The 22,071-nt window shown below is 44.2% G+C and overlaps 1 protein-coding gene across 1 annotated transcript; it reads left to right on the top strand.

Annotated features, from left to right (window-relative positions):
- The first annotated feature begins 880 nt into the window (after positions 1-880).
- LOC149330018 (zinc finger X-chromosomal protein-like) lies at positions 881-21,016 on the top strand. Its single transcript, XM_089559345.1, has 4 exons — positions 881-998; positions 16,990-17,155; positions 18,391-18,726; positions 20,983-21,016. Exons 1-4 carry the CDS (start codon positions 881-883, stop codon positions 21,014-21,016), a joined length of 654 nt encoding a protein of 217 aa, XP_089415471.1.
- The last annotated feature ends 1,055 nt before the right edge of the window (positions 21,017-22,071 follow it).

Raw genomic sequence — 22,071 nt, 5'->3', positions numbered from 1 at the left:
CGTGTTGTAGCACTGCCAGGGAGTCCAGGGAACACCACCATGCGTTCAGCGCGCTGCCTTGCCCTTTGAACGCAACGCTTTTTGAGGAAAGGAAATGGCGCTGTATTTATGGTTTTATGGGGTTCTCAGTCATCTCGGTCGACACTTTAACTGTGCCGTACAGGAAGGGAGGAAGTGGCAGTGAAAGAAGAAAGAGGGGCCGTAATGAAGAAACTGAAAATTGTATTTGAGGAAAGGAAATTATGCAGTAATTGTCTCACATATCTCGGTGGACACCCGTCAAAACGCGGACACATCTGTGGACACGGCTGCCGACACGGACGCAGACACGGCTGCCGACACGGATTTCTAACGACAGCATGAGGCATTAAAGGCTTTCGCCTTAAAATGCGCGTGCTGTTCAAACAAGCGGCTACGGCGCGGTTGGTGCTCGCGCTATGTTTCATGCGGTGAAAATAAGATCGAGGCGCGATCCCAGAGACTCAACATACTACCACACAACAACACGACCAAATGGGCCTCCCACATTCATCCCACCACCGTAATAAAAAGTCAAAATAAACTGATTACATCAATCTTGTCGTTGTTGCCTGAGTGACAATGTGGCCAGATGAAGACCTCGTCAACCACTGCATGGCTTTGTAATTATTTGTAATCGTGTGCTCATAATACACAATCAGTGTACGGAACGTTTATCACAAAACCTTTAGAAAAAATTACTAGTTGCGTGATAGCAAAGCTAAACTGATTCTGCGTGCCTAAGCTGTATTCTCCTTGCATAAACCGCTCTGCGTTCAAACAGCCGGAAGCCTCTCCGAGCGTAAGTTGGCGCACGGAAGTTGAGGGAGATCTTTGCTGAGACTGTCGTGCTTTGACAGAGATGGCGAACGAAGACAACTTTGCAGAAATTCGTCAAGATTTCACGGACGGAGAATGGCAGAGCCTTTCGGAGAAATCGCGGTACGCGAACATCAAAGAGAGCTTCGAGCTGAAGCTGGGTGAGTGAACTATTAAGGCGAAAGCCTTTAATGCCTCATGCTGCCGTTAGCAATCCGTGTCGGCCGCCGTGTCTGAGTCCGTGTGTGTGTCGGCAGCCGTGTTAGGTCAATAGATGTGCCCGCGTTTTGACGGGTGTCCACAGAGATATGTGAGACAGTTTCTGCGAAATTACCTTTCCTCAAATACAATTTTCGGTTTCGTCATTACGGTCCCTCTTTCTTTTTTCACTGCCACTTAAGTAAAAAAATTAAAAAAAAATTAAAAAGAAACAAAAAGTAAAGATCAAATATGAAAAATAAATATGAAATAAAAAAGAAATGGAAATAAAAAGAAAAATAAGACAAATAAAATATGATAAATAAAAAATAAATAACTAAAGAACTGCGCCAGGAAACGCTTGGCCTTGCACCACTTTAGAAAGCCAAAGTGCCCCCTGAAATTTTTTTTTCACTGCCTTCCTCCTGAGCTGTTTGTTTGAAAATACATCTCGCTTGTACGTTCCCGCAATTAATACATTTCGTGGCTACCAGATTGACGCAACTTTCAAAGAAAACAGCTGTGCATAAATTGAAAGAGGCCCCTGCCATGCGTGTGTCAACAGGGAGCTAGATCACTCGTGACACGCAGCAAAGTACAGCCTTTGTCAAAAGTTTGAAGCCCAGGGGGTTTTCTTTCGGGCCACACTGTGTCGTTTTTAATGGATCTCTAGCACTCCAAATTTCCTGGACATGAGAAGATTTCTGGCATTGCCTCCTGCAGTAGGTAGGACTTCCATGAATGCTCCTGGAGTCCCACTATAAAGCTTGGAAGTGAACCCCCTGGGTTCTAAACTTTTGACAAAGACTGTACATCATAACCACGTGGCAACATATTTAAACAAAAGTGCGCATACAATCGACATAAACTTTTAGAATATTCAGTTACAGCTTAAATACTCACCTGTACTAATACAACTGTTAGGTTTTGTTCTTATATTTAGTTGAAATGTTTTTAAAGTGCATAAGTTCAGGTGAGGCGGCGGCCATGGTGTGAGGCGGAGTTCGCTCACATGAACGAATTTCGGCCAGGCCGTCGGCTCGAAGGCATTTAGTTTGCCCATACGGTTATACTCGATGTCGAGCAAGCGTACACAACAGCGTACCCCATGCCGTGCTTTTCTCCCTGTCGGACTCGGACCTGGGGGCTCCGGAGCTTCTGCTGGCCGACATTCTACGTCTCTGTGAGGAAACATGGTTGTCGCGCACTTTGGGTCCTCAATCGGCCGCATCGCAGTGAAGAAAGGTCGGCACCAAGTGTGTCTGTTGTCGCCGCTCGTATATTCTATATTGCGAGCATCGAGCGAGAGCTGCTTAGGTCGCAGTAGGTTTCCGCCTCAGCTGGCATGGATGACGACGGCTGACTGCCGGGTAAAACCTTCGCGGACGATCTAGTACTGCCTGTGGAATACCCCCCAAGGATTTGCAATTGCTGCTAAACAACTGCCAGAATGTGGTTACTCGTCAGAACCCACAGCTCAGTTCCAAGAAGGCTGTGGTTGTCTGTTTGGCTGGATCCAACACGGCGGATTAAGAATTAACCTTGAAAAATAAGACCTTTGCCCAGTGTTTAAAGTTCCGATGTCTGGGAGTGGAGATGTTCGTTGAAATTCAGTTACGGCCTTCACAAGGCTACCGACAGGCTGCCCTTACCTGCTGTGGTGCCGATTTCATCAGACAGTGAAGAGCACGCTATGCTGAATGTGTGGACAAGCAGACAAAACTGCGGAACGCCTGGTTCTCTGCTGCCAAGGCCTTTCTAGTCCACCATGGATGACAAATTCTACAGGTGTTTGGGTCTCCATTTCACGCCCAGCTAGAGGTACTGGATCGCGATCACAGCAGCAAACGTAATATCCGAGCCCCAGTGGAGACCATCGAGAAGCACCTTGCTGGGTGGTGGGTGCTGTGTACAGACGATACTAGGAGCACCTCTAAAAACACTGGTTTGGGGTGTCGTGAGGAAGCAGTCAATGAAATGGCCAGCAAGATTACGATGTGCTGCTGTCATTGCTGTTCCAGTTGTATGTGTGTTTTCATGCGTGTGCATGCATTCTGTGTAGGGAGTGGCTAGATGTGTGTGCATGTGTTTGTGTACTCTTGCTGGGCACCACACCGTCTGTGCTTATCTGATTCAAAGGACAAGGCCACAGTCATCATCAGGCTGTCTCGACTAACTCGGCTCCCACTGTTCCACAGGAGTGAAAGAATTATCATGCAGGATCTCAGAATATTTGGCGTGCATAGCAATTTCATGGAGTGCAATTTCTAACTACATAGAGGGCTTCGATGCCACACTGCGCTCGATGCCGCTGTGATGCTTCAAGCTATTGAAAGCAAAGAAAGTTCCCTTTGCCCGTTCCTCAAGTTGTTTCTTTTTGGGGTGGTTATTAAAATTCCGTGATGCCTTCCAATACGAAAGATCTGAATTCCTCTGGAGCCAGAACGCTTGTCAGGCTTTCATTGGCTACTGTCACATAAATGAAGGCGCATATCTGCACATGTTTCTGTAAATAGGCTCTCCAGCAGTGCAGCCTGGAATGAAAGCCTTTCTACCCAACTTTTGTTTTTCAAACGAAGGCAGCTTCTGACTGATCCTTTGCGCGTTCTCATGCGCTCACCAACCCCGACCATGAATCTTGTCAACCGATCGTTTGGTCTTCAGCTGTTGCCTAGCAACAGTGACACCACATTAAGTTTGTTGTGTGTGAAATAAATAATAAAATAGATATTGCTGCAACTGGAATTTGAACCTGCAGCGGCGTGAACAGATCAGCTTTGCTGGCCAATGCTCTAGGGTACTATGCTATCGTCACAGCCGATCGTGCCTCATGTTAAATTGCAACACACCCTTGCACACTGCATTGCACATTGTCGTCTTTGTCAGCCTTCAGGCGCGCATAGATGGGATCACCTAAAGCCTCTATCAGAGCTTAACCTAGTCTGATATCCTTGCCAGACTTGCTGACAACCCAGCAAAGCAAGACCATGAGCCAATCAGGCTAAACACATGCCTTTGCACGTCTATTCAGGTGAACTATGTGAAAACTCTATCCTTTTTAGGTCTATGTTGATCATTATTTCTTGTCTGACAAAGTGAAAACTGCAGTTGGAAATGGTGCATTGCGTATCTTGGCTGCACATATGAGGATGTATGTGCTGATGTAAAATGTGTAAACTGGGTGCAGATAGCTTTGGGTTCTGTTTTTCGAAATGCTTGAGCAGATTCTTGAAGGGTATTAACAAGGAAATGCTATGTACCACATTTTCCAAGCTTCGTCTTTGCAAGTTTCTTTTCTTTCTCGAGTCCTTTTCGCAAAATTGTTTTTCCTGCTGCTGTTCTATCTACTTCTCAAATTTGAACCATTGGGTCAGCGGCGTTACTGCGGCACCTGGCTAGGTCAGTAGGATTTGAGTCAAGGAGAAATTCAGAAATCTCAATTGCTGTGCATTGCATGTGCACCCTAAAGAACCCCAGGGGGTCTAAATTAATCTGGTGTCCCCAGCTATGGTGTTCCTAATAGCTAACGTGTCACTGAGGGATGTCAAGTCACATAGTTTACAATTTACTTTTTTTTTTCCAATTTCTAGGGAGCTCAAGTTAGTCTTGCGTCTGATGAAGTTAAAGTACAATCCCCCATAGGAGAGTAGGGACGCATTTACACACATTTGCGTTTAAGTGTTATGTGTGGAGGGTGAGAAGCGCCATGAGCAGAGCACAGAACTGCATGGGAACACTTAATTTCCACATCTTCGTTGTCCTTCGAAAGGATAGAGCAGACCAAAGAAAGCTCCTGAAACGTCTGTGTTCTAAGGCACTTTAGCTGAGTCCCAGAGCCAAAAATTCTGTGCTCATATGACGTATTTTGCACAAATTTCGATGGAGGCGAAATTCTAGAGGCCCGCGTCCTGTGTGATGTCAGTGCACGTTAAAGAACCCCAGGTGGTCGAAATTTCCGGAGCCTTCCACTACGGCGTCTCTCATAGCCTTAGTCGCTTTGGGACGTTAAACCCCATAAACCAAACCAAACTTCAGTATGCCTGTAGTGCCAAATTTAAGAGAAGAATGTTGCTTGGTTGGCGGAAAGACTCTTCGGAAAGCTGAAAAAAAACTAAGCAGATTACACGCTCTGTAAGAATGATGACAAGCGATGCTGTTTGAGTTTGCTTCCACTAAGTTTACCGTGATTATACTTGTCATTTTTATCTATGTCATCTATAGTACCACCCCCCCCCCCCGATATCAATGACCACTCAGTCATCAGAACGTACAATTGTTTACTTCTGTACCACCCACAGACACCTGACATCCCTCCCCCCCCCCCTGTGTCACAAGTAATACAACAGTTGTCCTCTGTGTAACACAACACAGCCAACCGTGCTGGCTGCAGAAGACACCTATTTCTCTCTTTCTGCTTTCACTCCCACCTTCCTCCTTACCCTACCTTACCTCCCCCTCCTTAACCTCCTTACCTTACCAGGGAAATTTTTGAAGCATATTGCATCGCTAAGAGCTCCAATTCGCGTGTGGCAAAACTGTCTGTTGCTTTGCAGAGAAACCGGACAGTGTTCCTTGATAAGTGTCTTTCATCTGTAGTGTAATTCTTGATGTTTTTCTGGTTTTGTTTCGTTTTAGGCTTCACGCGTTTTCACCCTATTTATTTCCTGAGTTTTTCATTAAACCTTCAGTTTGTTATGCAGTGCCCATGTCATCTCTTTCATCGGTCCTTTGTTTTGGGCTGGTCTTCAAGATGAACTATGTCTAACTCGCCTAATACAGCGTGCTGGCAAATTTAAAGCAAGAACAATTTGGCTGCAGAAGCGATCTCTTTTTTGTCGGGCTCAGCCCAAATCTACGAAAACTCAGTACCGTAAGAGAAACATTAACAACGCACTAGTCTCTAAACACGGAGCAAATTTTTATGCTAGAAAAGTGTTATGTCTGTAAAAGGGAAATGTCCAAGTTCACAATACCATTTTGTAATGGCTGTGTAAAAAATAATCATGTGATGTGACAAAAATAAAATGCTGATTTCTAAATTTAGTTTGACGCCTCTTCCTAAAACAAATATCGCATCGGGCGTGAAGAGAGCTCCTCACCCCATTGGCATTAGTTATGAATATGGGCATGGGCAAGCAAAGGCAGGCTTATCGGTCATTCTTGGAGGAGGTGGTTTGGGGGGAGAATCCCATTTGGGCAATGTATTTATGAGCCTTTTTTGTCTAAAAAATGGGGTTCAATTTGGATTGTCTATGTGAAATTTTTTGCTTGGGAAAGAGTTTCCTCCCCATCCAGGCATAAATCTGCCCCTGGAACCGAGTTTATGTGAACAGAGGCAATTTGGAAATTTTGGGAACCAACAGCACCATTTAGCCCAGATCACTTCCACCTTCTAACATATTGTGTGAACTGTGGTGGGGACCGTCCAGCGTATTCTTGTTCATTTTAGTGTGGAAAAAGTAAGACAATGCAACAAGGCCAAAAGTCAGAGCAAACGTTTATTGTTCTTAAGCATGCGCAGGCACATGACATTGTCTTCAAAACGTGCCTCTCGTGATGTGTATAGTATAATAAAGTGGAACAGAGAGTCGCACTTTTATGAGATGAGTAGGATGAAACGCACTTGGCAAATATCCTGAATTGAGGCCTCTATCAAGGGGGTGGAATTTCACATAAGGACTGTGCAGTGTAGCATGCAAAGTAAAATGCCAGAGTAGAGGTAAAGGGTATGAAGAGATCCTAATCGCTTTGTGAGCAAGCAGAGGTAAGGAAATTCTAGGTAAAATCAAGGAAAAGTGCACAGCGAGTAATGTGGAGTATGGATAACTGATGGTAGGCTCACATCTATGGGGACACCTGAACCATGCAGGAGAACAGGTAAAGGAGGGAGTGAGAAAATGAAGAAACAGGAAATTGAAAATTGGTTTTTGAAGAAAAGAAATAGGCAGTAGGCTCACATCTCTGGGGACACCTGACCGGTGTAAGAGAATGGAAAAGGAGGGAGCAAAAGAAGAAATGAAGAAAAAGGAAATTGAAAATTGGTTTTTGAGGAAAGGAAATCGGCAGTAGGCTCACATCTCTGCGGACACCTGAACAGTGCAGGAGAACAGATAAAGATGGGAGAGAAAGAAGTGAAGAAACAGGAAATTGAAAATTGGTTTTTGAGGAAAGGAAATGGGCAGTAGGCTCACATCTCTTGGGACACCTGAACAGTGCAAGAGAACAGATAAAGGAGGGAGTGAAAGAAGAAATGAAGAAAGAGGAAACTGAAAATTGTTTTTTGAGGAAAGGAAATGGGCAGTAGGCTCACATCTCCGCGGACACCTGAACAGTGCAGGAGAACAGATAAAGGAGGGAGTGAAAGAAGTGAAGAAACAGGAAATTGAAAATCGGTTTTTGAGGAAAGGAAATGGGCAGTAGGCTCACATCTCTGGGGACACCTGAACAGTGCAAGAGAACATATAAAGGAGGGAGTGAAAGAAGAAATCCAGAAACAGGAAATTGAAAATTGGTTTTTGAGGAAAGGAAATGGGCAGTAGGCTCACATCTCTTCGGACACCTGAACAGTGCAAGAGAACAGATAAAGGAGGGAGTGAAAGAAGAAATGAAGAAAGAGGAAACTGAAAATTGTTTTTTGAGGAAAGGAAATGGGCAGTAGGCTCACATCTCTGCGGACACCTGAACAGTTCAGAAGAACAGATAAAGAAGGGAGTGAAAGAAGTGAAGAAACAGGAAATTGAAAATTGGTTTTTGAGGAAAGGAAATGGTCAGTAGGCTCACATCTCTTAGGACACCTGAACAGTGCAAGAGAACAGATAAAGGAGGGAGTGAAAGAAGAAATGAAGAAAGAGGAAACTGAAAATTGTTTTTTGAGGAAAGGAAATGGGCAGTAGGCTCACATCTCTGCGGACACCTGAACAGTGCAGGAGAACAGATAAAGAAGGGAGAGAAAGAAGTGAAGAAACAGGAAATTGAAAATTGGTTTTTGAGGAAAGGAAATGGTCAGTAGGCTCACATCTCTGGGGACACCTAAACAATGCAAGAGAACATATAAAGGAGGGAGTGAAAGAAGAAATCAAGAAACAGGAAATTGAAAATTGGTTTTTGAGGAAAGGAAATGGGCAGTAGGCTCACATCTCTGGGGACACCTGACCGGTGTAAGAGAATGGAAAAGGAGGGAGCAAAAGAAGAAATGAAAGAGGAAATTGAAAATTGGTTTTTGAGGAAAGGAAATCGGCAGTAGGCTCACATCTCTGCGGACACCTGAACAGTGCAGGAGAACAGATAAAGAAAGGAGAGAAAGAAGTGAAGAAACAGGAAGTTGAAAATTGGTTTTTGAGGAAAGGAAATGGGCAGTAGGCTTACATCTCTTGGGACACCTGAACAGTGCAAGAGAACAGATAAAGGAGGGAGTGAAAGAAGAAATGAAGAAAGAGGAAACTGAAAATTGTTTTTTGAGGAAAGGAAATGGGCAGTAGGCTCACATCTCCGTGGACACCTGAACAGTGCAAGAGAACAGATAAAGTATTGAGTGAAAGAAGAAATGAAAAAGAGGAAACTGAAAATTGTTTTTTGAGGAAAGGAAATGGGCTGTAGGCTCACATCTCTGCGGACACCTGAACAGTTCAGGAGAACAGATAAAGAAGGGAGTGAAAGAAGTGAAGAAACAGGAAATTGAAAATTGGTTTTTGAGGAAAGGAAATGGTCAGTAGGCTCACATCTCTGGGGAGACCTAGACAGTGCAAGAGAACATATAAGGGAGGGAGTGAAAGAAGAAATCAAGAAACAGGAAATTGAAAATTGGTTTTTGAGGAAAGGAAATGGGCAGTAGGCTCACATCTCTTGGGACACCTGAACAGTGCAAGAGAACAGATAAAGGAGGGAGTAAAAGAAGAAATGAAGAAAGAGGAAACTGAAAATTGTTTTTTGAGGAAAGGAAATGGGCAGTAGGATGAAAGAAGTGAAGAAACAGGAAATTGAAAATTGGTTTTTGAGGAAAGGAAATGGTCAGTAGGCTCACATCTCTGGGGACACCTGAACAGTGCAAGAGAACATATAAAGGAGGGAGTGAAAGAAATCAAGAAACAGGAAATTGAAAATTGGTTTTTGAGGAAAGGAAATGGGCAGTAGGCTCACATCTCTTGGGACACCTGAACAGTGCAAGAGAACAGATAAAGGAGGGAGTGAAAGAAGAGATGAAAAAAGAGGAAACTAAAAATTGTTTCTTGAGGAAAGGAAATGGGCAGTAGGCTCACATCTCTGCGGACACCTGAACAGTGCAGGAGAACAGATAAAGGAGGGAGTGAAAGAAGTGAAGAAACAGGAAATTGAAAATTGGTTTTTGAGGAAAGGAAATGGTCAGTAGGCTCACATCTCTGGGGACACCTGAACAGTGCAGGAGAACAGATAAAGGAGGGAGTGAAAGAAGTGAAGAAACAGGAAATTGAAAATTGGTTTTTGAGGAAAGGAAATGGTCAGTAGGCTCACATCTCTGGGGACACCTGAACAGTGCAAGAGAACATATAAAGGAGGGAGTGAAAGAAGAAATCAAGAAACAGGAAACTGAAAATTGTTTTTTGAGGAAAGGAAATGGGCAGTAGGCTCACATCTCTGGGGACACCTGAACAGTGCAGGAGAACAGATAAAGGAGGGAGTGAAAGAAGTGAAGAAACAGGAAATTGAAAATTGGTTTTTGAGGAAAGGAAATGGTCAGTAGGCTCACATCTCTGGGGACACCTAAACAGTGCAAGAGAACATATAAAGGAGGGAGTGAAAGAAGTGAAGAAACAGGAAATTTAAAATTGATTTTTGAGGAAAGGAAATGGGCAGTAGGCTCACATCTCTTGGGACACCTGAACAGTGCAAGAGAACAGATAAAGGAGGGAGTGAAAGAAGAAATGAAGTGGAAACTGAAAATTGTTTTTTGAGGAAAGGAAATGGGCAGTAGGCTCACATCTCTAGGGACACCTGAACAGTGCAGGAGAACAGATAAAGGAGGGAGTGAAAGAAGTGAAGAAACAGGAAATTGAAAATTGGTTTTTGAGGAAAGGAAATGGTCAGTAGGCTCACATCTCTGGGGACACCTAAACAGTGCAAGAGAACATATAAAGGAGGGAGTGAAAGAAGTGAAGAAACAGGAAATTTAAAATTGATTTTTGAGGAAAGGAAATGGGCAGTAGGCTCACATCTCTTGGGACACCTGAACAGTGCAAGAGAACAGATAAAGGAGGGAGTGAAAGAAGAAATGAAGAAAGTGGAAACTGAAAATTGTTTTTTGAGGAAAGGAAATGGGCAGTAGGCTCACATCTCTGGGGACACCTGAACAGTGCAGGAGAACAGATAAAGGAGGGAGTGAAAGAAGTGAAGAAACAGGAAATTGAAAATTGGTTTTTGAGGAAAGGAAATGGTCAGTAGGCTCACATCTCTGGGGACACCTGAACAGTGCAAGAGAACATATAAAGGAGGGAGTGAAAGAAGAAATCAAGAAACAGGAAATTGAAAATTGATTTTTGAGGAAAGGAAATGGGCAGTAGGCTCACATCTCTTGGGACACCTGAAGAGTGCAAGAGAACAGATAAAGGAGGGAGTGAAAGAAGAAATGAAGAAAGTGGAAACTGAAAATTGTTTTTTGAGGAAAGGAAATGGGCAGTAGGCTCACATCTCTGGGGACACCTGAACAGTGCAGGAGAACAGATAAAGGAGGGAGTGAAAGAAGTGAAGAAACAGGAAATTGAAAATTGGTTTTTGAGGAAAGGAAATGGTCAGTAGGCTCACATCTCTGGGGACACCTAAACAGTGCAAGAGAACATATAAAGGAGGGAGTGAAAGAAGAAATCAAGAGACAGGAAATTGAAAATTGGTTTTTGAGGAAAGGAAATGGGCAGTAGGCTCACATCTCTTGGGACACCTGAACAGTGCAAGAGAATAGATAAAGCATGGAGTGAAAGAAGAAATGAAGAAAGAGGAAACTGAAAATTGTTTTTTGAGGAAAGGAAATGGACAGTAGGCTCTCATCTCTGGGGACACCTGAACAGTGCAAGAGAACAGATACAGGAGGGAGTGAAAGAAGAAATGAAGAAAGAGGAAATTGAGAATTGGTTTTTAGGGAAAGGAAATGGGCAGTAGGCTCACATCTCTGGGGACACCTGAACTGCCCCATAAGAGAAGGGATAAAGGAGAGAGGGAGGGAATAAATGAAGAAAGAGAAAATTATAATTGGCTTTTGAGGAAAGCATCCTAAGGGAAGGGAGGAAGGTGTGAGTGAAAGAAGAAAGAGAGAAATAGGGGTCATCTGGTGCCAGCAGGGTTGGCTGTGTTGTGTTATGCAGAGGACAACTGTTGCATTAGTTGTGACAGAGGGGGGGGATGTCAGGTGTCTGTCTGGGGGTGGTACAGAAATAAACACTTGTAGGTTCTGATGACTGAATGGTCATTGATATTGGGTGGGGGGGGGGTGGTACTATAGATGACATAGATAAAATGACAAGTATAATCATGGTAAACTTAGTGGAAGCAAACTCAAAGAGCATCGCTGTGTCATCATTCTTACAGAGGGTGCAATCTGGCTTAGTTTTTTTCTTCAGCTTTCCGAAGAGTCTTTCCACCAACCAAGCAACATTATTCTCTTAAATTTGGCACTACAGGCATACTGAAGTGACTAGAAAAACTGCAAAATACGTCATATGAGCAAAGAGCTTTTGGCTCTGGGACTCAGCTAAAGTGCCTTAGAACACAGATGTTTCAGAGCTTTCTTTGGTCTGCTCTATCCTTTTGAAGGACAACAAGGATGAGGAAATTAAGTGTTCCCATGCAGTTTTGTGCTCTGCTCTGATCACCCATCATACATAACACTTAAACGCGAATGCGTGTAAATGCATCCCTACTCTCCTATGGGGGATTGTACTTTAACTTCATCAGACGCAAGACTAACTTGAGCTCCCTAGAGTTTTGAAAAAAAAATATTAAATTGTAAACTATGTGACCTAACATCCCTCAGTGACATGTTAGCTATTAGGAACACCATAGCAGTGAACACAAGATTAATTTAGACCAGCTGGTGTTCTTTAGTGTGCACGTGCAATGCACAGATATTGAGGATTTCTGGATTTATCCTTGACTCAAATCCTACCGACCTAGCCAAGTGCCGCAGTAAGGCCGCTGACCCAGTGGTTCAGATTGGAGGAGTAGATAGAACAGCAGATGGAAAACAATTTTGTGAAAAGGACTCGAGAAAGAAAAGAAACTTGCAAAGACAAAGCTTGGCAAATGTGGTACGTAGCTTTTCCTTGTTAATACCCTACAAGAATCTGCTTGAGCATTTCGAAAAACAGAACCCAAAGCTACCTGCACCCAGTTTACACATTTTACATCAGCACCTACATCCTCATATGTGCAGCCAAGATACGCAATGCACCATTTCCAACTGCAGTTTTCACTTTGTCACACAAGAAATAATGATCAACATAGACTTAAAAACGATAGAGTTTTCACATAGCTCACCTGAATAGACGTGCAAAGGCATGTGTTTAGGCTGATTGGCTCATGGTCTTGCTTTGCTGAGTCGTCAGCAAGTCTGGCAAGGATATCAGACTAGGTTAAGCTCTGATTGAGGATAAGGTGATCCGATCTATTCGCGCCTGAATGCTGATGAAGACGACAATGTGCAATGCAGTGTGCAAGGGTGTGTTGCAATTTAACATGAGGCGTGATCGGCTGTGGCGATAGCACAGTACTCTAGAGCACTGGCCAGTGAAGCTGCTCTGTTCACGCTGCTGCAGGTTCAATTTCAGTTGCAGCAATATTTATTTTATTATATATTTCACACACAACAAACTTAATGTGGTGTCACTGTTGCTAGGCAACAGCTCAAGACCAAAAGATTGGTTGACAAGATTCATGGTCGGGGTTGGTGAGCGCATGAGAACGCGCAAAGGATCAGTCAGAAGCTGCCTTCGTTTGAAAAACAAAAGTTGGGTAGAAAGGCTTTCATTCCAGGCTGCACTGCTGGAGAGCCTATTTACAGAAACATGTGCAGATATGCGCCTTCCTTTATGTGACAGTAACCAATGAAAGCCTGACAAGCGGTCTGGCTCCAGAGCAATTCAGATCTTTCGTATTGGAAGGCATCACGGAATTTTCATAACCACCCAAAAAAAAAACAATTTTGAGGGACGGGCACAGGGAACTTTCTTTGCTTTCAATAGCTTGAAGCATCACAGCGGCATCGAGCGCAGTGTGGCATCGAAGCCCTCTATGTAGTTAGAAATTGCACTCCATGAAATTGCTATACACTCCAAATATTCTGAGATCCTGCATGATAATTCTTTCACCCCGGTGGAACAGTGGGAGCCGAGTTAGTCAAGACAGCCTGATGATGACTATGACTGTGGTTTTGTCCTTTGAATCAGATGATCACAGCTGGTGCGGTGCCCAGCCAGAGTACACAAACACATGCACACACATCTAGCCACTCCCTACACAGAATGTATGCACACGCATGAAAACACACATACAACTGGAACAGCAATGACAGCAGCACATCGTAATCTTGCTGGCCATTTTATTGACAGCTTCCTCACGACACCCCAAACCAGTTTTTTTAGAGGTGCTCCTAGTATCGTTTGTACACAGCACCCACCACCCAGCAAGGTGCTTCTCGATGGTCTCCACTGGGGCTCGGATGTTACGTTTGCTGCTGTGATCGCGATCCAGTACCTCTAGCTGGGCGTCAAATGGAGACCCAAACACCTGTAGAATGTCATCCATGGTGGACTAGAAAGGTTTTGGCAGCAGAGAGCCAGGCGTTCCGCAGTTTTGTCTGCTTGCCCACACATTCAGCATAGCGTGCTCTCCACTATCTGATGAAATCGGCGTCACGGCAGGTAAGGGCACCCTGTCGGTAGCCTTATGAAGGCCGTAACGGGTTTTCAGCGAACATCTCCACTCCCAGACATCGGAACTATAAACTCTGGGCGATGGACTTCTTTTCCAAGGTTAATTCTTAATCCGCCGTGTTGGTTCCAGCCGAACAGAACACCACAGTCTTCTTGGAACTGAGCCATGGGTTCAGACGAGTAACCACATTCCGGCAGTTGTTTAGCAGCAATTGAAAATCCTTTGGGGGGTATTCCACTGGCAGTACCAGATCGTCAGCGAAGGCTTTACCCGGCAGTCAGCAGTCGTAATCCATGCCAGCTGAGGCGGAAACCATCTCCGACCTAAGCAGCTCTCACTCGATGCTCGCCATATAGAATATACGAGTGGCGACAACAGACACACTTGGTGCCGACCTTTCTTCACTGCGATGGGGCCGATCGAGGACCCGAAGTGCGCGACAACTTGTTTTCCTCACAGAGACGTAGAATGTTGGCCAGCAGAAGATCCGGAGCCCCCAAGTCAGAGTCCGACAGGGAGGTAAAAACATGGGTAAAAGCACGGTATGGGGTATGCTGTCGTGTACGCTTGCTCAACATAGAGTATAAATGTATGGACGAACTAAATGCCTTCGAGCCGACAGCCTGGACGAAATTCGTTCATGTGTGCGAACTCCACCTCACGCCATGGCCACCGAGTCGCCTGAACTCATGCGCTTTAAAAAAATTTTAAAAACATTTCAACTAAATATAAGAACAAAACCTAACAGTTGTATTATTACAGGTGAGTATTTAGGCTGTAACTGAATATTCTAAAAGTTTTTGTCGATTGTATGCGCCCTTTTGTTTAATATGTTGTCACATGGTTACGACGTACTTCTGTGCGTGTCACGAGCGATCTAGCCCTCCTACATCGCTGTCGACACGCACGTGGCAGGAACCCTTTCCAAACTTTTTTCGGGCCAGGATCAACGACACACAGTCATGCACAAAAACAGACATCACTGATTGCTAGCATAAATGGAGATACAAACAAAAAAAGAATTGCCGAAAACACACACGACTCTTTACTGTAGTTTTGCAGAACGGAAACCACTGCATCCTGAATTTACGAAACCGAAACCGGCTCTAGCTAAACCTCCAACAAAGTCCAACTGCCATGAGTATGCAAAGAACTGCCACATACTGTGAAGTGCCGAGATAGTTCTTTGATTTCTTTTTAACGCCGCTTTCTTGCTTCATATGCAGAAGGGAAAATGCGTGTCTCTGTCAATGTTGGAATATTGGCAAATTGAAAACTGGTTTTTTAGGAAAGGAAATCACGCATTATCTGTCTCACATCTCGGTGGACACCTGAAACGCACTGTAAGGGAAGGGAGCAACTGTGTTGGCGTGGCCGCCACGAAGTTTCCGAAGCAGCTTGGGGCACGCCGGGACAGCGGCCTGAAGAGAGATACAGGGACGCAGATGCTGACCGACATTGAGAGAGCTGCATTTATTCTGAGCGCGGCCCCTTGAATAGACTCAGCACCGCTAATTGAGCGCAATCTGAGGCGAGTAATCTTTTGGTCTCGAAATCGAAACCACAATACATCTTTATCCCTCTCTTTTTTAAAATAATTGTGGATAGCAGCAAGGGTTGCTCCTTTGCTTGCAATGTATTTGTTAATGGAATAAATTATACGATAGTAATATGCTTTGGTTAACAGAAGGTTGGGGAAGGAACATCAAAATACATTGTAAATTCCAACTCTCTTCCCCCTTGTGTAACAAAAAGCACAAAATAGAGCACTGTATGGTAAAATAAAAAAAAATTGAACATGTGGCAACACAGTGGACTGCCAGCCTACAAACATATCTGAACACCTGTCTAGGTATGGCACTATTCCGGCAGTAGTTTTTCATTACAGATAACTAAGGTTCTACAATTGGCAGAGCACCGGACATGAAATTCGGAGGTCATGGGTTCTGATCTAACCGGTGACTTGTGGTTGTTTTTCTTCTGCGTTGTAATGAATTATCTTTAAAATGTTATCTTTAAACTAATCTTTCATTGATAAACATCACAAATTAAAAAATTTCCTTACACTCCTTGGATTTAGTGTCTGTTGGCTTCAGTCTTGTCCGTTCTTTAGAGTACACTCAAGTGTCAGTGGCGCTCACTGCTGCTTGCTGCTTTCGCAGAGCCAATCGAGGCGTGGCAGAGAAGGCCATGGGAATAGAAAATTAACTGTTACAATTAAAATCATCAACTCCCTAGTTAAAACAATTCATCACTGTTCTGATGTTCATTCACACATGCTATTACTATGCCACAGAAGCCATAGTGTTACCTCAGAAACCTATATTTTTAATCAGTGCCGTGCTTTCCGGAAACACTTGGTATATATCGCCTGCCATGGAGAGCGCCTAACAAGGCCTACATTATGTAATAACATCCTCCTCTTCAGTGTCTCTCGGAAGCGCTGGGCAAATGTTTAATAAGGTCCGCCAGGTTTACGGGGTGGTAGCCGCCAACCCTCACCTCCCCTCGGCGCTGTCACTCACATAAACACTGAATTTCTCCACTCTTTTGTCACCTTCGGAAAAGCCGAACCGTGAAGCAAGCACCAGATATGGTAGTAGCTTATAAGAACAATCGGCATTCATGCAGTTGTCCTTGCCACTACAGAGGTGCACCAGTGGTACTTCGCACAAGAAATTGCACAAGGCGATGAAAATAAAGCGATAGCAACTCTTCTGCGGACGTCTGTATGTGTTTTGTTTGGTTTACGGGGTTTAACGTCCCAAAGTGACTCAGGCTACTGGGACGCCGTAGTGGAGGGCTCGGAAAATTTCGACCACCTGGGGTTCCTTAACGTGCACTGACATTGCACAGTGCACGGGCCTCTTGAATTTCTCCTCCAAAGAAATTCAACCGCCGCAGCCGGGATCGAACCCGCGTCTTTTGGATGAGCAGCCGAGCACCATAACCACGTAGCCACTGTATGTGTGAATTTCTGATGACTGGAGATCGATGCTGGAACCTCATGCTAGGTCGTTCACAAGCTCTCTGTTAATTGTCTGTTGTTTCTGCACTCAGACGATGGAAACTACAAACTTGATCCGCACTCGGTCTTCCCCTGCGACACATGTGGCGAGTTGTTTTCCGAGCAAGACCACTTGGAGATACACAGGCAGCGCAAGCACCCGCAGAGGCCACAGGGAAGGCACTGTTGCATCTACTGCCCCTACTCCAGCGATTACAAGTGAGACAGGTTTGACTACTCGCCTCGTTTATGTATGTATATGTTATGTATGTATATGTATATATACACCTACGGCTTTGCAACAAATAAGTGTTCTCCATTACTTAGATTAAAGAAGGGTGGGAGGGGATGGGAGCAATAGCGCGATTTGACAAGAGTTAGAACAGGATGCTGTGGCATTACAGAGAAAAAAATATAACATATACTGCGCCCTCCTCCACCTTTTAGACTTATTGTGGCGCCCTCTGGGAAAAGGCAGAAATTTGATCGCTACTGGTTGAGAACAGGCGATGACGAAATGAGAATCCAGTTCAGAGGCTCCAACAGAGCCTGCTAAGTGGCAAGAGCATGTTTGAGAACAGTCGTCATCTGTCGCAAGCGACCATCACTAACATGAACTGAGCATACGCTGTGAGAGCTGGCAGTTGGTTTTCAGGCTGGGGCTGGTGGAGGGGAGGTGCGCATGCGTGAAACGGCCGTGTGGAAAAGGCAGGACTGGATCCGCGGCCACGGATGGCAACACTCTTGCTGTGGACATCTTAATTTTTATCCTCTGCGTCGTCAGTGAGGCTTGGATGCTTACTGTGTCAGCTTGTCTCTTTTAATGTGAAAGCATTTTTGTCTCATGAGTGTCGTGTACAGGGCCTGTTCGCAGAGCGTGTCCACACGAACTATATCATCCGTTATAGGGGTAATTAATAGAATAGTTGACTGAATAATTATCTAATTACCAAGAATGAATTAAGTCACGAAATGATTAATTGAATGGTTAGTTAATTGGCTGAAGTATTTCGGTGTTCTGTTAATTACTTAACATGTAAACGAAAATTAATTGTCTCTATGAATTATTTATTACCTGAATTGATAAAAGAAACAATTAAATTGCATTGTCATCATACTGATAAATTAATTAGATGAGAATTGGCCAAATTACTTATTTAATCCACTTTGAACATTTGTTGAGAATTTAGTCAAATATATGAATTGCTTAATTATTGAAATAATTATTTAATTAGTACTTTTGTGTGCATACTAGACACACTAGCAATGGCACCTACACCCTTGGAAGTGGTAGAACTGGAGTCAGAGCGAAAACAAGACTTAGAAACGGCAAAGGCATAAAGAAACTGACGCGCAGCAACATAATCAGCAGCAGTAAGAGAAATGCTTTCGCACCGCTGCACCTTAGCAGACAAGTGCATCACTGGAATTTTCTTCCGTTGTCACCCACCCAGATCCGAAGTCACCAAACACGAGCGGACCCACACGGGCGAGCGGCCCTTCGTGTGCCAGGAGTGTGGGAAGGGCTTCACACGCCGGCATCTTCTCACCCAACACCTGCTGGTCCACTCTGGGGAGAAGCCGCACGAGTGCGCGGACTGCGGACAGCGCTTCAACCAAAAGTCCAATCTGTGGCGTCACCGCAGGGAGCAGCACTCTGTGGATGGCGGGGCTAAATCGCATCTGTGTCCCCATTGCGGAAAGGGGTTCACCCAGAGGGGCAACCTCAACAGACACCTGCTGACACACACGGGGCAGAGACCCCACGCCTGCTCACAGTGTGGGGTGTGGTTCGCGCAAAGCAGCACCGCCATGAGACACGAGCGGGTGGTGCATTACCGCCAATACAGGCTGCACTGCCCCCACTGCGGGAAAGGCCTTTGGGACACGGCCGATATGAGAAGCCACATGCGCACACGCCACGCCTCCGCAGTGGAAAAGAAGTCTAAATAAACGAGGAAAGGAAAAACGAAGGTGCTCTTGTCGCACCCTGTTCTGTGTGTGTTTTTTCGCGCAAATTTTTACCAGCCGTGAATTATTGCAAAAAGTAGCTTTTAGCACAGAAAGACAGCACAAGAAGGAAGGAACTTTACAGGGCAGAGCGTTAACAACTCAGGTTTTTATAGCCAGACCACTTGCTTTTATACACAACATGTTCGTGTCAACAAACTGAGAGAAAAGAATTCACTCACGAACATGTCAATTCGACTTAGATCCCATTATTCCACGAGGAGGTTTGGAGGGAATTATTTTCTTTCACTTTGTCAGTATACGAGCAGCTGATGCATAGAAGAAAGTGGTCTGAAAATAAAAACATAAATTGTTAGTCGGTGCTCTGACCTGTTATAATCGTTCCTTCCTGTGCTGCCTTTCTGCCCTAACAACAAATTCTGGTAATGCACCAACTACCCTGTGGAAACGTTCTCGCAAGTTACAACAACTAGCCCCACAGAAAGCCTTACTCATGCTATGCAATTATTAGGGAGCAATTGAGAAGGATACTTTAAAGAACACTAAGGGCGCACAACAAAACCTAAGTGGTGTTGCGATCCCTCAGGGCCAATATACACTCCAGGGCGAAAAAATAGTTTGCTTTCAATGAACACGTTAATCGGGCGATTTTCAGCAAAAAAAAAAAGACGCGCTCACACAGGCACACACACACACTCACAGAAAGAGAGACAAAGGCTGTACAGAAGAACTGATATCCAGAGACATTAAAGCGGGCAAAAAAAACGCATTTGCTTGACGTGCAGTGATCTGCTCTGCTTCACTTCAGTTTCTAAAGAACAATAATGTGAAAAACCTTCACGAATTTTTCAATAGCGCAAGTTCTCAGTCAGTCGTGACTGCTTTAACTCTTCTCCCTGCTGCCTTCGAATTCAGTGCGCTAACCCGTATGCACATTATGATGCACTGAAGGCGCTTTGACGTATGACTATAGGCGGCTTGATCCTGTTGTCCTAGTCCGTAAACTCATCGTATTCTGTTCACGCTTTTGTCTTGTTGTTTGTGTTGTTATGCTTAGAAATTGATTTTTCATTGTTTCATTGAAACACGTAATTCTGCACGAGCCAAAAACTAAGGAAAGGTGGGAGTGCAGGATACTTCCTCTTGCACCATTTTGAAAGTTCACTGTTTTGTTATTTCACACTTGACTCAAGGGTGCCTGTCTCTAAATCGCATCACTTTCACTACACTGCCCGCTGTTGTTAGCATTTGGTGTTTAGTGTGTTTGCGCTGAACTATGTTTCTCTTGTTTGCGGCATTTTACAGTGGAAATGAGTTGCGACAACTCCTTCTGAGGTGTATATTGCGTTTGGGTTTGGAACGCATCCCGTAATGTCCCTGCAACTAGCAGTATATATTAAAAAATAAATAAATAAAAAAGCACATGATCCTTGGTCACCATTACATGGATCTGACCGCCATGAGCTATTCATACAGCTTTTTTTTTCGGTAGAACCCAGGGCAATAGTGACGAAACAATATTGATTAACATCAAACAAAAAAGAAAAATCTGGCTGGATCATGCTTTCAGTTTTACTGTAGTATAAAGAGGGATACAACTTGAAAAACAGCAGTTCCTAACACTCGGCCATGGGTTGCAGCGTACTGTATCGCACTGCTGGCCAATCGCAATAATAAACAAAACCTGCCAGTTATCAAAATTCTAGACCTTATAATTTTTTTCTTGTGATTAGTTTTTTGTTTAGGTAAGAAGAAAGGTTTTAACAACGGACTATTTTTTGTCATGGAGGAAATCTGTGCGGTGGTTGTGAATGTAGGTGGAGCTTCGATTATAAACACCTAATTTTGGTGACATGTTTTCTTCTGTACAATGATATGGAAGACACTACTATGCATGAATCACCATGCACTGTTTGCCTACGGCTGCTTAATAATTTATAATCATATATTTCTGCCATGCTTTTTCGGCTTCAACAGCTGAACGATGGCTGTGGCGTCAAAGAGAGGTGACAGGTCATGTGAGGCATGGAAAAAGTGCAGTATAATCATTACTTCATCATTTTAATTCATTACAGTGATGAAGGCAGCGTTCCTCATGACCTGGAATGACAATAAATGTAGAAGCACCGATGAATGTAGAAGCGACAATGAATGTAGAAGCGTGAAGCGTTCCGAGGCTTCACTCGCTGAGATTTCACACACATTCCACCACAATTTGGTGGAATGCTATTACTATAATGCTGTAGCAGTAAAAAAAAATAATAAAGCTGGCTAAACTACGGCTTTGTTAAAACACCCAGCTAAAACCATGATGTCCGTCAACTCACCCCCTTTCTTCTCTCTTCTTTTTATCTCCCTCTTGACTTCTGTGCTTTATTGCATCCTCTTTCTTCTCCTTGTTTGACTTCTTTCTATTCTAATTATTGTGCCTTTTCTGTGTTGGCTTGCAGATTCCTAGGACAATGACTCCAATGGCCTTCAGTTACAGGTGCCTACTCTTGATGGGGTCCCATTAAAGGCTCTCACTGTAAAATTGATTATGCTTACGCTATGCTGCTGCTTAAGCCATGTGAGAGCAAGAGTAAACGAATGCTTTTTAAATCTGTCCCTTTTTCCATTTCTTAATCCATTAACAGACGGTCTAGGCCTCCACACAGTGTAAGACTGCTGCAGCACCTTTCCTCTAAACTACTTATAATCCCTACGCAGATGCGCAAAAAAAAAAGATTGGTTATCAGGAAGTGGAAGGCGCAGTAACTGCCTCACTTCTTGCTGAGCTATTGAACCTCACCATGAGCGAAGAAGGGATTGAGGGAGGTGGAAGCGAAGGAAGAAAAAAAGAGGAGCCATAGTGGAGGGCTCCAGAATAACACAGACCACGTGGGGATCTTAAACGTGCACCAAAATCGCATAGCACACGGTCATCTTTCACGTTCCACCTCCATCAAAACATGGCCGGGTTCAAACCCCTGTACAACAGCTCAGTAGCCGAGCTCTCTAAGCACTGAGCCACCACGGCGGGTGCGCAGAAAGGCACCAGTGCATTGTGTGGCGTCGGTTTGCATTTAGATTCCCAGGTGCTCGAAATTATTCTGGAGCCCTCCACTATAGTACTTCTTTCTCTCTTTCTTCTTTGACTTCCTACGCCCGGTTGAGAAATAAGC

Source organism: Amblyomma mixtum, chromosome 9 (assembly GCF_055824585.1).
Source record: "Amblyomma mixtum isolate Tamu chromosome 9, ASM5582458v1, whole genome shotgun sequence".
Classification (NCBI taxonomy): Eukaryota; Metazoa; Arthropoda; class Arachnida; order Ixodida; family Ixodidae; genus Amblyomma; species Amblyomma mixtum.
This window is presented reverse-complemented; position numbering and strand designations above follow the sequence as displayed.

Excerpts from the sequence above, each read along its gene's own strand:
- LOC149330018 (XM_089559345.1), top strand. The coding sequence starts at position 881 with ATGGCGAACGAAGACAACTTTGCAGAAATTCGTCAAGATTTCACGGAC. Across the intron at positions 999-16,989 it reads GAGCTTCGAGCTGAAGCTGG|ACGATGGAAACTACAAACTT; the intron begins GTGAGTGAACTA and ends TTCTGCACTCAG. Across the intron at positions 17,156-18,390 it reads CCCTACTCCAGCGATTACAA|ATCCGAAGTCACCAAACACG; the intron begins GTGAGACAGGTT and ends TCACCCACCCAG.